This window comes from Saccopteryx bilineata, chromosome 7 (genome assembly GCF_036850765.1).
Source record: "Saccopteryx bilineata isolate mSacBil1 chromosome 7, mSacBil1_pri_phased_curated, whole genome shotgun sequence".
In the NCBI taxonomy this organism is placed as follows: domain Eukaryota; kingdom Metazoa; phylum Chordata; class Mammalia; order Chiroptera; family Emballonuridae; genus Saccopteryx; species Saccopteryx bilineata.
The window spans coordinates 60,580,743-60,596,823 of NC_089496.1; the positions used below are offsets into that span (position 1 = coordinate 60,580,743).

The following is a 16,081-nucleotide window of genomic DNA, read 5'->3' on the forward strand; positions in this document are numbered from 1 at the left end:
GTATGAAAACAAGTAAATGAAAAAAAGAATAATAAAAACAGGACCTGTAGAGACCGACTGAGGAATCTGTGTAATGGTGTTTAGCCTGGGTAAATCTGAAGGTGAACCCTCATGAAATACTGAAGGGCTGAGAGCATTCTGCAAGAGGGGTTACTGCAGTGGGGGGCTCGCCTCTCAGGTTTACCGGTGAGTCAGCAGCCTCTCCCGGAGCCCACCGAGTTCTGTTCACTTGGAGGTCTTGGAGCTATCTGAATCCTCCCCTCCCCTCCTCTCCCCTCCCCTCCCCTCCCCTTCCTCCTTTCCTCCCTCCCTCCCTTCCCCCCTTCCTTCCTTCCTCCCTCCCTTCCCCTTCCTCCTTCCCTTCCTCCCTCCCTCCTCTTCCTTCCTTCCTTCCTTCCTTCCTTCCTTCCTTCCTTCCTTCCTTCCTTCCTTCCTTCCTTCCTTCCTTCCTTCCCTCCCTCCCTCCCTCCCTCCCTCCCTCCCTTCTTTACTTTCCTTCCTTCCTTTTTTCCTTCCACCCCTCCCTCCTTCCCTCCCTCTCTCCCTTCTTTACTTTCCTTCCTTCCTTCCTTTTTTCCTTCCACCCCTCCCTCCCTCCATCTATCCGTACACAGAAACCATTTGAGAAGAAACGGGGAACTGCTTGTTGGTAATAAAACACGCGAGTGAGGGCCAGTGTCACCTGTGCTGACGGTTGTTAGTAGGTTGTTTCCTTGGCCTTTCATATAAAAATATTTCTCTCTTAAAACACTTATTTAAAGACAAGGACAGGCTGGATCTCTGTGGGTCTAATTATCCTCTGAAATTCAGAATAAGTGAATGTTTTAAAAAGTCACGGCTCACTCGGTTTCACACCCAGTCAGCTCTGAGCTTGTTTCTTTGTACTTTCAGCGTCACCTGCACAGGCCCGTGCCCCCCAGGAGACCTGGTGTCAGACACCATCCCACCACTTTGACAGCCCAGGAAAAGAAAAACCAAAAATAAATCAGTCTTCACGTTTAAGTCAGTCAGTCCTTTTTTAATAAATCTGAATTCATTCATCAACAAGTTTCATATTTGTATCTATCACTCAGTTTTGCTTTTTTTTTTTGTTTTCATGTCAAAGAATACCAAGAGAAAAAAAAATACATCAATGTGCTTAAGCAAAAAAATGGGTTTTATCTTTACAATGAAATGAATGAAGTCAGCGTGGGGGAGGGACCAGGACAGCCACCGCTTGCTCCTGCTAGAATATTCCTGTACTTACCTTGAACAAAGTCACTGGCTTGTGGAGAAACGCATGGAACAAGAATGACCACGGGTGTGTAGGGGGCTGGCCCTAGGGGGTGGCCAGCCAGCCTGGGGAGGTCGTTGTTGACCCACCCTAGGCGTTGGGAATTGAGTGTTTCAGGAAAAAAAAAACAAACAAAAAAAAAACAAAAACAAAAGCATGGCACCTTTCCATGCAGTAAAAGAGGTAATCAACCTAAGGGCACCCTCGCTAGAGCCCTGGGAAAACTTAATCCACCTGGGCAGCTTCCTAGCCCAAGACGTTCAATGTCACTCTAAGCAAATGGGTTCCCCACCCCCACCCTCACCGAGAGAGAGAGAAAGAGAGAGAGAGAGAGAGAGAGAGCCCCCCAAACTGAGTTAGTGCCGCAGATAACAAAACTGTTTCACCAACGGCTCAGTTTTGCTCAGACAAGGGACTGCTTTAGCAGGTGCAGCGTTCAGAGTATGAACTGTGGGATACTTAAGTTCCTTCCAGCCAGGAGACACAGTCGGACCCCTGCTCTTCCCTTAGTTAGACACCACCGTCAGACCAACACTGGTGGGGTTCTCTTCCGGACGCGGAAAACGAACCCCTACGGATGCAAGGTGGCTGCCCCTTCAGACCGATGCCAAAGGCGCCCAGCACCACCTCTGTGAGGGGCTCCTTGGTGAAATGATTCATTCCAGAGCCAGTCGGGGTGGCGGGATGGGGGGGGGGAGGGGGGCCGTCAATGTGAATGACCGAGAGGGTCAAGAGTTCTGGGTGCTGGCCGTAAGCAGCAGCACAGGAGGCTGTGGGCGCGCTTGGCATTTTCAACCCGAACAGGAATATTCGCACAACCTATTTTCCTAAGTGACTTTCGGATTTCCTAAGGGAAATGGACGTCTTGTGGGACAGACAAGTGGAAGCCCTCTCCGCTCTCTCCCCCCCCCCCGGGGTGGTGGTGCGGTGGGGTGGGGGGTTGGACAAGAGAAACACAGGTTGATTTGAGAGCACGTGTCTGAGCAGTCTCTGTGGGGATTGACGGAGCCAGGCTCTGGAACTGTCTCTCGGGTACCTCTGAACGGTCCCGGGTCCTACCTGTCACAGCCTCGGAAAACCAGAGTCCTCTCTGTATGTACAGTGTGGAGCCCCCTGGGAAGCATTTCGGAAAAGACAGGATGACTTAAGAAAAATTAACTTTTTTTTTTTTTCTTTATTACGTTCCGTGGTTGAGAAAGAAATATCATCCTATTCAAAATTCCACTTGTCTCTGCTTCCTCAAGAGGTCTGGAACGCGGCGGTCAACAGCCACCTGACGATCACGTCCGACGTCCAGGTTCGGAATCCTCGGCCAGGGCTCCTGCATCAGCAGCGGACAAACAGAGGGACCTAGTCACACCTCTCTTCCGCCAAAACAGAGTTCTGTCCCTTGGTGGTTCCCTCTCACGACTTTTAAAAATGGAGAAGAATATAAAATAATTTCATTCGAAGAAAAGCCATGTTCTTCTTAAATGGAGTAAAGCAAACACATACCCAAGAATCTTAAAAAGTTGTGGGGTTGTTTTTTTTTTTTTACAGAATATATGTATGTATTTGTGTGTGTGTGTATGTGTGTGTGTGTAGTTACAAACACTATTTATAGTATAGCTATTATGTTAAACTTCATCGCCGTGTCTACAAAGTTGTGGGTCCCAGTTTCAGTGCCAAATGCTGTATAAAAAGCTGAAAAGCTATGATGACTAAAACCATGCACATGGAATATCCAGAAAAACCTTGGGAAGGAGAATTGCAGCTGTTCTGAACCCTGTGGGGGTCTCTGCCTTGGATTTTGGGGTCCTTCCACTACCGAGTCAAAAAAAAAAGTTTTGGATCTCTCTTCGACCCGAAAGAGTTCATGTCACAGTTCTGAGTCGTATGAGTAATACAGGTCAGTCAACCACCAGCTGTGTTTTGTCCGTGTTTGTTTGTGTGTTGGGGGGGGGGTCCCTCCTCCTCCTCCTCCTCCTCTACACGGGGGGGGGGGCTCATTTCCTCAAATTAGTGGATACTGAAAGAGATAACCTGAAGTCTTGAAAGGGACAAGGTCTTCACGAACATCTTGGTTTCTTTAACGTGTTAACAGTGATAAGGCCACTTACAAGGTTTTTCCCAATCCGTTGAACCTTGAAGCTCCCTGGATGATACCCATGGTGGGAGGGAAGGGGGGGAGGGGGGAGAAAAATCGTCAGAGAGAAGCCACGGCCAGGACATCGCTGGCTGGTCTCCAGGTGAAAACAAAAAAGTGGACGGCGGGGTTTAAGTGCCGATATTGAAGAAAGGGAGGAATGAAGGAGGGGAGAGAAGTTTTTTTTTTTTAAAAAACCGGTTCTTGCTGCGAGCGTGAGACTTTGCGGACTACACCTCGCCTGACGATGGGCTTTGCGTTGTTCAATCTAGGGGAGGGCGGGAGCCCAAGCCACACGCCTCCTCAGAAAGGCGGTCCCTCCGTCTCTCGGTGGAGAACAGCAGACCCTGCCGTCTGAAGACTGGATGAGACTCCGGTCATGGGACAGAACAGAGGGGGAGGGGCGTTACGTAGCATTTGGGGACACAGTATGAATTTAGCAGTCCTGCTGTCTGAGGACTGGATGAGACTCCGGTCGGTCATGGGACAGAACAGAGGGAGTGGGGCGTTAGGTAGCATTTGGGGACACAGTATGAATTTAGCAGTTTTCGGAATATTTTGCTCGTGTGTGCGTGCCTGTGTGCGTGCATGTGTGCGTGTATGTGTGTGTGTGTGGGGGGGTTTCTCTCCAGAGACCTAACTTCACTGTGACATCTCGTGTGCCCAATGGTTGTCATTTCAGCTTCTGGATGTCCGTGATAGAAATATTGTTTACAAAAAATAGATCATCTCTTTTTTTTTTTTTCTTAAATTTTTTTTTTCTTTAGAAAGATCTTGTCTCTAAATAGTAAGTTAAGGTTGCTTCTATGAAACCGGTGCACCTTGTCTTGTGTCTATGAGCATTAAAAAGTTCAAATACGGATGAGGCTGTGGATAGGAAGGAAAGAAAAGTGTGTGTGTGAGTGTGCGTGCATGTGTGTGTGTGTGCGTGTGTGGCTGGGCTGCACTTCTTTCCCTCCAGATAACGATCATGGGTCAGTGGGCGATGTGTGTGAGTCACCGGTCATGCTCCCACAGTGTCCAAGTCGGACCAGAAGTGGTGGGGGGGTGTGCTTATGACCTATGTCAGATGCAGAAATCAAGGCATGAAGATGCTTTTTTTTTTTTGTATTTTTTTTTTTTCTGACATCCCACCGAAGTGTTTGCTCTTCTGTCTTAAATTCTAGAGAACAGAAAGGAGTCAACATCAGGTAAAAAAAAAACAACAGAGGACACTGCATGCTGCCATGGTCGCAAGCCTCAGAAACGGAATCTGGGTAAGTCTCGGTAGAGCGGCATCTTAAGCAAATATATTGTATAGTCACATACAAGGTTTGAAAGGGGATTCAAGAGTGTCAACACCACAGTGGGGGGGTTGGTGGTGGTGGTTGATGGTGGGGGGGGTGAGAGGGGCGGTCCAATGGTTTGACTTTGGAGGAACAAATAAACCTGAGATGTCCAAGCTTTCCGTGGAGTTGCCCGGCCTAGAAACCCACCCCAGGAGACGTAGAGCCCGCCGTTAGCGATCGGGACGTCAGACTGGACGTGGCCGCGGAGTTCCCCTGCACGATGGGCAGACGGATCTAGTCCGAAGGCGTAACAACAGCAACAGCCACAACAACAAAAATACGCTGTACCTCGGAGTTACTCACGCACCAGAAACCACCTGCTCCTGAGGGGTCTTCCCAAGGTGGATGCTGGGATGTCCACGTGGGGGAGCTATCGTCTACGTTAAAGACGGCAGGTGGGCACCCACTTGCCTGACCTGTCCCACCCACCCAGGAGAAGCCTGTCTCGTAAAAGGAAGCCCATCACCTAGAGAGCCGAAAAGCCTTTGCTTAAGACACTGAAACAAAAAAAGAAGAAGGAGGAGGATGGAGGGCGTGACCTCGTTCTGAACTATTATCAACACTGCTGGCTGAGAGAGAGAGGGGTCTCCCAGAATGCTTTGTTTGTTCTTTTAAACTGACACAACCAACCTAGGATAATAAAGAGACACAGTTTGGGATGATGGTATGTGTTCACGCCCTCTTTGCTCAAGGCATAAATATTTAGACAACACTCGTCCCTTTTGGTTAAAAAGGAAGAGAACACACACACACACACACACACACACACACACACACACAAAAGAGATGACCGTCTCACCTACGCGTCCCGTGTTAAATGTGTCTGTAGCTGAAAAATGTATGTATGTGTATGTGTTTTATATCCACATGGGCGTGGACACTTGCGTGTGTAGAAACATATACACATACATCCTCATATACATGTGTATGTTTGTTTATACATATATATATGCTGAAAAAACCCACATATATATACAATTGCGTATGTGTGTGTGTGTGTGTGTGTCTGTGTTGTGTACAGGTATAAAAACTGGACAGGCAGAGTAATATTCCACTCAGTGTTTCAAGGAAGTCTTTGGAAAAAAAAAAAAGAAAAAGAAGAAAAAGGAAAATCAAGTCCAGTCACTCAGTTGACATAGTACAGCCAGTACACCAAGTTGAAGAGAGAGAAGGTAAAGGGAAACACGATCCTGGACCACCTGTCTATGGCATTCACGTCGGTGAGATCGGGGATTTTGATCTTGAGCTGCGAAGACCTCCTTCGTAGGTGGGTCTTCTTGTGTGGCAGGCCCCCCCTGTCCCCCAGGTGCCGCCCGTGCCCTTCCCTGGGCATGCTCTGTTTCCTGTACTGGATCCCTGAGTTGTCAAAGGAGATCGCTGAGTTCCTGGTGTCACTGACACTGCCGGCCACCTCGTTCATCTCGTTGTGAACCTCCAGGGACGTGAGCAAGATGTTTCCGTGGGCGTCCACCTGAGCGGGGAGGAAACGAGAGAGATGGTCAGCCAGCTGGCCCCCCTGCCTGCCTGCCTGCGGGCCACCCCGTCTTAATTCCCATGCGCGGACCCGGGATGGCTACTGGTGTGGTCATTTGTTACAGCGCCGATGAAAACCATGACAGGAGGAGAGAAGATGAAAAAGATTTCAGAGGGGGGGAAAAATAATCTTTTGATTTACAGTTTTCACTTAAAACGGGAACCCAAATGTAGAAAATGTCTACCAGAACTATGAAAAGGTTTTTGTTTTTTTTTTTTCTTCTAAAAGAATTAGAGAGGGTTATTCAGATCTGTTACATTTGAGAAACCAAACATTTTCAATAATGACTGTTGACCCTTGGACAACATGGGGGTGGGGTGGGGGGAGGGAGGTTAGCCATGCGATTAAAAATTTATGTATAGCTCAAATAGGCAATTGTGAATCAAAAATAATTGATTTTGCCACTAAAGGAAGATGGCCCCACTTTGGGAAAATGTTGTTTCCCCCCGTGGAGTGAAACAGCATTTTCACACCTCAGAGCTTCGTGCGTTCTGGTAGCCACACATTCTGTTGTTTTCCCAGGAAACTGGGAAGCTCAGCCCCCTCTGGCTTCCCCAATGTTTCGTTTTACGTAAAACTCAGTGACTTGCAGGAGGAGACCTGTCCGGGTTACGATTGGCCCACGCCCGCAACACCTACCCCAGTGTCACACAAGGAACTCTGCTGTGGGTGAGCCCCGGGGGGGGTCTGGGTGGGGTCCACGAATGGCGGGGCGGGGTGGGCTGGGTGGTCAAGATGGTGGTGGTGGTGGTGGGGGGCCTACCCTGTTGCCTTCACTCTTCGAACGGTCGTTCTTGGCCTTGGCTGTCTTCTCCGCCAGCTTCTTCTGCCGTTGGGGGCCTCTTCCGAAGAAGATGTAGTTGACGAAGGCGTACTCCAGGAGGGCCAGGAACACGAAGACGAAGCAGCCCATGAGGTACATGTCGATGGCTTTGACGTAGGGGATTTTGGGCAACGTCTCCCGAAGGTGAGTGTTGATGGTGGTCATCGTCAGCACGGTCGTGATCCCTGTGAGGGAAACCGACGGGTGAGAAACCAAAGCGCCCCCCCCCCCCGCCCCCGCCACGCTCTTCCTCAACACTCCACCCCCTTTGTGTGTGTGTGGGGGGCGTTCTCAAACAGCGCGATGCTGTGCTCGGACAGAACGGCTGGGCTGCCACGGTGACACTCAGACCGCGACAGAGGCGATGACGCATCGACTCCGGGTCGTCAGGGAGCTGATGTCTCGACTCCCGGGCGGGCCCCAGGCAGCCGGCCCAGCTGGGTCACACAGACAGGACGGACCGGAGTTGGAGGGAGGGAGAGCTCCCAGCGCAGACCCCCCCACACACTCGGGGCGCCAGAGGAGACGGGACCCTTCGTGAAAGTTGGAAGGAATAAAACGCCGAGTGTCTCAGGACCAGACGCTTCCGGGAGGAAGAACAGATCTCTGGAAGAGTCTTAGCATCTAAGAATGTACCTAAGGCCGTGGGCGGGGCTCAGCCAGCCTGTCCGTGGTCGGGAGGAAACCACTCTTACAACAAGGCGTGAGGAGGTGAGGGGAAGAGAAAAGGGTGTTTCAAACAGCAAGGACCTGATCTGGCACTGAGCCCCAAGAGCAGCCGTAGCGAGTGGAGTGACTCCCTTGAGGACAGATGATCACACAGAGCTGCCCCTCACCCCCACCCCCACTCTGCCTGGCTCATAAGACAGAGTGGACATAAGCTGCCCGGGACACGCTCGCTGGACTCCGCGGCTCAGGGTGTTAATTGAACTCTCAGTGCTCCGTGCACCCAGACAGACGCACCTGCCTCAAGCGATGGTGATGTCTCTACCTCCTGGGTTAGAGATCTAATCTCGAATCTACCGGTGTAAGTCACATCTCTGGGCGTGGCAACCAGACATCGACTGGGCACACTGTCCCCTGGGGAAAAGTGTCTTAATCAACCTGACATCTTGGGAAAAGATGGCAAACAGCCACAGGAAGAAAGGAGGGAGGGGGTAATGGGACCCCCGAATTCTCAGACTTCTCTGGAAGCAAACTTACCAGCAAGTGTGTTCATTTGTTTCTGTCAGCTTTAAGTATATAGTACAGTGTCCTTGATCACTCCACTTGCAGGAATTAAATTCAATCCGGTCCTCCACAAAGAAGGGAGGGGCTGAAGAGTGGTTTGTCAGCTCTGTGCTTGCCTAAAATGTATCTGAATGTTTTGTTTCGTCCATGAGGTTTTGTAATCACCAGCCAAACGGAGGATAATAATCTCTCTGAGAATGTAAGCCTTCTCTTGATGATCCCTATATATTTAGACATAATATTGGAACCTATACTATTTATTGTCATTGTCAAATAATCGGTGGCCGGAAAAGATCACCGGAGCTCTTGGAAAATTGGTTGGAATCTCGTCACATATTTTAATGCTCGTTAAATTGTGTCACTGCCATTCTATGTTATCCTAGTTGACTCTTTCTCCTGACTTAAGAAGAAGAAGAAGAAGAAGAAGAACACACAATTTAGCATGTCTTCTTTGTGGACCATGTTAGAATCGTTCTGAACAGGAGACGTTAATCCTCCCGCGCTTAAAAAACAAAAAAAAACGAGCGTCAGAAATAGTTTCTTCATGCAGATGTTCGGCAAGCCCAGTTTTCTCTCCTGTGGGCGTGAAAATTCCCACTTGAGCCCGATGATTGAATTAACCCACATCAAAGCAACCGTGTGTGAAATGAGGGTTTCGAAGATAAGAGAGGGACGCCGAGGGGGCAGAGCCTGGTGTCAGGACGTCCAAACAAGACCATTGTGGAACCATCGCCTTTGAACCCTCGGCCGCTGGAAGGCCGTGCGGACACCACGCGAGAACGGCACGTACCGAGGGCGACTCGGGCCGCCGAGGCGTCGTAGTTGATCCAGAAGGACACCCAGGAGAGGATGGTGATGAGGATCGAGGGCATGTACGTCTGCAGGATGAAGTAGCCGATGTTCCTCTTCAGCCGGAAACTCAGAGAGAGCCGAGGGTAGGCACCTGCGGAGACAGAGCGTGGGGGGGGGGACGGGTGGTGGACAGGAGGTGGCTGTGACCAGCCTCCGGGGCTCAGCGGCGGGCACCTGAGACGCCTGGGAACCCGGGGCTGGTGTACAACTGTGCCGCTTGCTTCTCTGCCAGCCCGCCCAGCGCCAGCAGTGTTGGTGGAGGGGGTCGGGGTGGGTGAGGCGTTTTCGGTTTGTTTCTACGGGAACGATGACAACAGTCGGCCGAGGCTGGGGGGGGGGGGTGCTGCTCCCTGGAGAACCACCCCCGGCAGACGTCAGAACACAGATAAAGCCCCGTATTTATTTTTTCGGTCAATCGCTGTCCCTGTCCCTTCTCCATGTGCAGAGGGGAGACTTGGCTCACGGCTTTACTGAGCAAAACGGCTTTTACCCGTCGTCCCTTCTTGGCCCCATCTAGAGGGGACCCTACGTACAGGTGCGGAGTCACTGGCCCTAGAGGGCCTGGGGTGGCGTGTGTGTGTGGGGGCACTCTAAGGGCCGGAGAGGCAGAGAAGCAATGTCACAGAAGCCAGTGGTCCCGCTGACGGGGCTCGCACGGCCTCGGAGAAGCCAGCGCCTGGTTTGTTTTCTGGCCTGCAAGTCCCAGAATTTAATGTTAAGGAAAGAAAGGTACCAGGCTCTTTATGGATGCGTTTCGTCAAGACATCCTACGGGGCGAAATCAACTTCAAGTCAACAAAGTCTTAGGCGTTTGCCATGGGCCCCGCGCATCCCTTGTCTTGTAACCCCAGCTGCGGGGAAGGTGACTGGACAAAGAAGAGAAATAAGGAGAGATTCTCTCACTCTTCGGGGCTCCTCTCCGTGTCAGAGACAGACCCACGCAGAACTGACCCTCTCCGGGCTGGACAGACAGAAACACTCTAGGGCAGTGGTCCCCAACCTTTTTTTGGGCCACGGACCGGTTTAATGTCAGAAAATATTTTCACGGACTGGCCTTTAGGGTGGGACGGATAAGTGTATCACGTGACTGAGACAGGCGTCAAGAGTGAGTCTTAGACGGATGTCACAGAGGGAGTCTGGTCATTTTTTAAAAATAAAACATTGTTCAGACTTAAATATAAATAAAACAGAAATAATGTAAGTTATTTATTCTTTCTCTGTAGACCGGTACCAAATGGCCCACGGACCGGTACCGGTCCACAGCCCGGGGGTTGGGGACCACTGCTCTAGAGCACGAGCTTTGGTGATGTTGTAGAGATTTGATGCCAGCTGACCTGCGATACCCCCTTGGGTGAATAAAAGATTCTTTTCGGGGAGGGAAGCAGAAGAATCTTCAAGGTGAAGGACCCGCTCTGGCCAGATAGCTCGGTTAGACCACCGTCCCCAAAGCACAGAGGTTGCCAGTTCGATCCCCGATCAGGGCACATACAGGAAGAGATTGATGTTCCTGCCTCTCTCTCTCGCTCACTAAAATCAATAAACAAACATTAAAAAAAAATGGGTGAAGGACCCAGCGGGACCAACAGAAGAGAAGCCTTTCATGATGCCAGGGAGAGAGAGAGAGAGAGAGAGAGAGAGAGAGAGGGAGAGAGAGGGAGAGAGAGAGAGAGAGAGGGAGAGAGAGAGAGGGAGAGAGAGAGAGAGAGAGAGAGAGGGACCTCCGCGGTGATGTCAGGACTGGCTCTACAGCAGAGCTTCTCGCCCTGGGAGGTGCACCTCACAGCACGTAGGAAAGGAAAGCCTTTCTGTTGCTTTCTCAAAGTCCGGACCTTGGCAGGACTAATGCCACAGTCGATGCCGTGTCCAAGGAGTGGGGGAGAAGCTCCCCCGTGACCATTGCTAACGGCTCATCGTGGAGAGGGGACACGTGGGTGAGTCAGCGGTACCAGGACCCCCCCCCCCCTTACAGAAGAGCCGCAGAGGCTGAGCCACGGCGGTGGCGGAGAGGGACAGACGCCCTCCGGCCCCTGGGCCGGTGCAGATGTGGTCCAGCGCCCCCGGCAGATGCTGAGCCCGCAGACGGGAGAGAGCGTCCCTGAAGCCCAAGTCCCCGGCACCGTCTCCAGCTCAGGACGTCCTTGGCAGAGCTATCCATGGAAAGACGCTGATCTCTCTCTCTCCCCGCTCTTTCTCCCCAGATGCACGAGGCATGGCGGCCAACAGCACGGCTTTGTCTGGGGCTTCTCCTCCAGCCCCAACTCACGTCGCTCCCTGAGGCCTTCCTCGGGTGGAGCAGCTCGGAAAAATGTGGGCCCCGAGTGTCACGTCGCCTTTGTGGGGCACTAAAGAGCCACGTGCCAATGTGCCGACCGGTAAGTAAGGGGCTGATGTTTTAGCCACAGCAGAGCTGACCCCATAGACACGCGCCTGCTGCCCCCCCCTCCCCGCCCGTTCAAAACAGCCCACTGGCGCCTGACCAGGCGGTGGCACAGTGGATAGAGCGTCGGACTGGGACGCGGAGGATCCGGGTTCGAAACCCCCGAGGTCGCCAGCTTGAGCGTGGGCTCATCTGGTTTGAGCAAAAAGCTCACCAGCTTGGACCGAAGGTCGCTGGCTTGAGCAAGGGATCACTCGCTCTGCTGTAGCCCCCCTACCCCATGAAAGCACATATGAGAAAGCAATCAATGAACAAGTAAGGTGTCACAATGAAGAACTGATGCTTCTCCTCTCTCTCCCTTCCTGTCTGTGTGTCCCTATCTGTCCCTCTCTCTGTCTCTGTCACAAAAAAAAAAAAATAAATAAAATAAAAAAGACAGCCTACCGGGGGGCAGCTCCCCCAGCAATGCCTCAGAAGCTTTGTGACCCCTCCACTCAGTTCTGGGGGTCTTCATTGCTTGCGCCCGCCGCACTCATTTCTAATCTATGTTTGTATTCTGGAATACAAGCGGGAAACTCAAAATAAAGAGTCACTAGTCTTTCTCACTCTCGTTCACGGCCACCTTAGTTATTTCCACGTTCAAAACCAGAAATACACCAAGGGCAAGAGATATAGACGATAGCAAAAAGAAAAAGAGGAAGAACAAAGCTGGATCTAAATTATATATATATAGATATGTCTTTTCTTTTCACAGGTTGCCTCAACTGGGCATGGACTCTCTTCCTGATCCCTCCTCAGGGAAAACCAGAAGGTTGTCACACGACGCCAGAGCCAACGGCCAGGGTGTGGGAAACACCACGGTCACTGTCACGATGCATTCGGGATGTCCTCTTGAGTAGCTGACTATCCCCTCAGAGCCTTCATTTCCTCAGGGGTCAAACCAGGGCAGGACTATCACGAGGGAAAGAAGAAAAACAACCCAACAACCGATAGGTGACCGAGCGTCATCAGAATCCTACGCTGCAACTCTGCCACACCAAGAAAATGACGAGACAGCTGACAGGACGGGAGGAACTCTGTGCGGGTCGTGGACCTGATACGGAACTGGTATCTAGACTACACAAAGGAGGTTTAAAACAACAACACACAAGCAAGGCAAATTCCAAGAAAATGGGCGTAGGCTTTGAAGAGACATATCTCCCAAAGGAGACAAGATGGGTGGTCCGTCCAATAGGCCCGTGAAAAGATGTTTTCAAGGTCACTGCGCGGGGGCTGCGGGGGGGGGGTGCACACCATCACCACAGCGAGAGACCACGTCACACCCACTAAGTCGACCGCCCTGGAGAAGAGAGACACAATAGCAAGCGTCAGTGAGGATGCGTTCAAACCATGGGGAAACCCGTCTGGCAGTTCCTCGGAAGTTAAACGCAGTTATCACATGGCCAGCTGTTCTGATCCCAAGTACAGGCCTAAGGGAAATGAAAAAAGAACACCCACAGAAGAAAAAAACAACTTCTACAGGCGGTCACTGCGCCGTATTCCTAAGAGCCGAAAGCTGGACACAGAACTCACGAACGGTGTAACAGGACATGGTCTATTTATACCAGAGGTCGGGAACCTGTGGCTCGTGAGCCAGATGCGGCTCTTCGGATGGCTGCATCTGGCTCACAAATCTTTAATAAAAAAAATAATAATGAAAATATAAAACATTCTCATGTATGACAATCCATTCATTTCCTACCGCTCATGTTCATGGTTGCAGGTGGCTGGAGCCAATCACAGCCATCCTCCGGGACACCGCCAATTTTTTACTGGATAATGCGTAAGGTACAGGGGTCGTTGTATGGCTCTCACGGAATTACATTTTAAAATATGCGGCGTTCATGGCTCTCTCAGCCCGAAAAGGTTCCCGACCCCTGATTTATACTGTGGCTATTACACAGCAATGAAAAAGGACGAGGTGTTCGTGGATCCACGCTGCAGCATGGATGGGCCTTGAAAGCATCACGCTAAGTGGAAGAAGCCAGTCACGAGGGACCCTAGATTAGCTGATGCCATTTACAGGAAATGTACAGAAGAGGCTGACCCATAGGAACCGGCAAGTGGCGGTGGTCATGGGCACTGAAGTCAGAGGCGGAGGGCGCAGAGGGCAGGGCTGTGGGCAAGCTTCTGCCCTTGCCATCGTTGTTTAAGCCGTAATGCCAGGAGGAAGCGGCGGTGGAGGTCCCTGCCTTGCGGGCGGGCCCAGAGCAGGCCCCCACCCGGAGCCTGTGGTCTTTATAGCACTGCACATGTTCGGCACTCTGGTCTAACCTTAGTGACGGCCCGGAGAGCCCTGGGCCAGCATATGGAGAAGGCACCACCCCGCGTTGCAAAAGACACACAGTCGCCACGGAATAGAAACATCAGCAAGAGAACAGACAGTTGGAACAGCAGTGATAATGAAACCCAGCCGGGGCAGGGTGGGCGGGGCGCGGCCCCCACACGTGTGACCGTTAGGAGCCAATGAGCGGGTCTCAAGGTCCGAATGTGGGCGGGGCAGGGCGGGGCAGGGCGGGGCGCCCCCCCCCCCCCCCCCCCCCCCCCCCGTTCCTGGGCCTCCAGGGCGGACCAGCGACCCAGAAACAGGGAGAAAGAAGGTCTTTCACTCCCGGGAGAACAGCACCCACATCCTCAGGTTCTCTCTCCTGCCTCCGAGGCCACGGGCACCCAGAACCGGCGTCGCCTAGGTTACCAGCCACAGGTGGACCGGGATCACCCCTCGGTCTTGCGACTTCTCAAGAACCAGCCCCAGGGAGCCCCGCGCGTCAGGCCATGCGACCCCTGTGCCCATCCACGCTGACGGATCCCCCTTTGGAGACGAGAGAAAAGGGGGCCCCCTAACACGATGAATTACTTATAGAAGACGGCACCGCTGTGCCATGACGCAGCGCGGAGTCGCCGCTCGTGGGGGGTGTTTCTCCGGGAGAACTGTCGCGGCCCAGGCGGCCAGCGTCCCCGGGGATGGGGACGGGGACGGGGACGGGGACGGGGACGGGGATGGGGAGGGGTGTGGGGGACAGGACCCGGGACTCACCTGTGGCAAAGACGACGTTCCTGGAGACCAGGCGGTGCTCCACGATGGAGAACTGAGGGAGCTCGATCCTCTCCACGCCGGTGACGGCCTTGTCTCCGCCGCGCCAGTAAAACTCGATGTCATCGGTGGTGTAGCCATCTGCCGGGAGAGAGGAGCACAGGGACATGGTGGAGATGACGCCCTGTCTTCTCTACGGGCGCGCGAGGCCCAAGCCACTGTCACTGGGGTGGGGTCACAGAGGGAAGAGTCACCCATAGTTCCGGTTGGTTTGTTCTATGCCTTGTTCTGGAGACGTGTCTTCCAAAGACCTAACTTTCAAATACCCGTGGGTGACCTCAGTCCTCGGCTTAGGAGTTGTATTGGATGTCACTCGTGTGTGGCATCTAACGATCAACATAAACTAACCCACACGATAGGAACAGACCCCTTGATCACGGAGAACGGACTGACAGCTGTCAGAGGGGAGGGGGAGTTGGGACAGGGGCCGGGTGGAAACGAGGAAGGGGATTAAACAAAGAAAAATAAACCGGACAGACACCGACGACAGTGTGGGGACTACAGGGAGGAGAGGGGGTGGGGACGGTGGGGGAGGGGGGAGGGGGGATGGATGGTGATGGAGGGAGACTTGATGTGGGAGGGGTGAGCACACCATGCGATGTACAGATGCTGTTACAGAACCGTGCACCTAAAGCCTGCCTGGTGTTATTAACCAATGTCACATCAATAAAGTCAATAATAACACACACGCGCACTTCATGTAGAACAAGCTGGTGTTGACAGCGTGAAAACCAGGGAGGCTGAGTGCTCTGACCAGAGACCAGCTCACACTCACCTGACCATAGAGCCGGCCCCCCGCCCCCCGCCCCGGGGAGGGGGGGAGCCACGCTGAAATAAATGGACAGTCCTGAATAAGACCGCTGTCAGGCAAGATGAGAACGCAAGCCTGAGGCATTCTGGGAAGGGCAGTTCTTCCCCAAAACTGATGGAAACGTTAAAAGACACTTGAGGCTGAATTGAACCGATCAACATTTGGTCCCATTAGAAACTGTCAGAGCAAAAAAAGCAGTCACGCTCGGTGTTTCCGCATGGGCACATGGCGGAGGGGGGGGCTACGGGGTTTGTCTGCCCTCCTGAGAGATGTCGGGGCGCCCTGGGCCCTCAGAGATTTGCCCAGAGGTTCTCGCTAGGGGTTGGCCGTTAGCCAGATTGCAGCTCCAAACCCAGCCTGTATCCAGGGCTTCTAGAGAATGAGCAAAGGGGACAATCAAGCCTGATGTCACTTGTAACACCCAGGAGTCTTCCAGGAGATGAGGTCAACTTTGCCAGTCAAGCAGACGACAGTTCACACCTGGAGAAAAATACCCGATCCAATGCAACAGACTCCTTGATTTGAACATCGACTACTGAACAGAAGGCAGACGGACACCCAGTATTTGATGGTTGACAAATAAACCGAAGCGATGT

The 16,081-nt window shown here is 52.3% G+C and overlaps 1 protein-coding gene across 6 annotated transcripts in view; it reads right to left on the reverse strand.

Moving 5' to 3' along the window:
* Positions 1 to 1,052: 1,052 nt before the first annotated feature.
* The window catches only part of GABRB3 (gamma-aminobutyric acid type A receptor subunit beta3), a 203,478-nt gene continuing 188,449 nt past the window's right edge, over positions 1,053 to 16,081 (reverse strand). For 3 of the 6 annotated variants that reach the window (XM_066238833.1, XM_066238837.1, XM_066238836.1), the window contains 4 exons: positions 14,618 to 14,755; positions 9,104 to 9,256; positions 7,024 to 7,268; positions 2,793 to 6,197 (listed from right to left, as the gene is read on the reverse strand). In XM_066238833.1, coding sequence (XP_066094930.1) covers positions 5,853 to 6,197; positions 7,024 to 7,268; positions 9,104 to 9,256; positions 14,618 to 14,755 — 881 coding nt within the window. In that variant the 3' untranslated portion in view covers positions 2,793 to 5,852. Of the gene's footprint in view, positions 2,595 to 2,792; positions 6,198 to 7,023; positions 7,269 to 9,103; positions 9,257 to 14,617; positions 14,756 to 16,081 lie in introns of those variants that run through there. The other 3 variants (XM_066238832.1, XM_066238834.1, XM_066238835.1) reach the window with 2 other exon arrangements.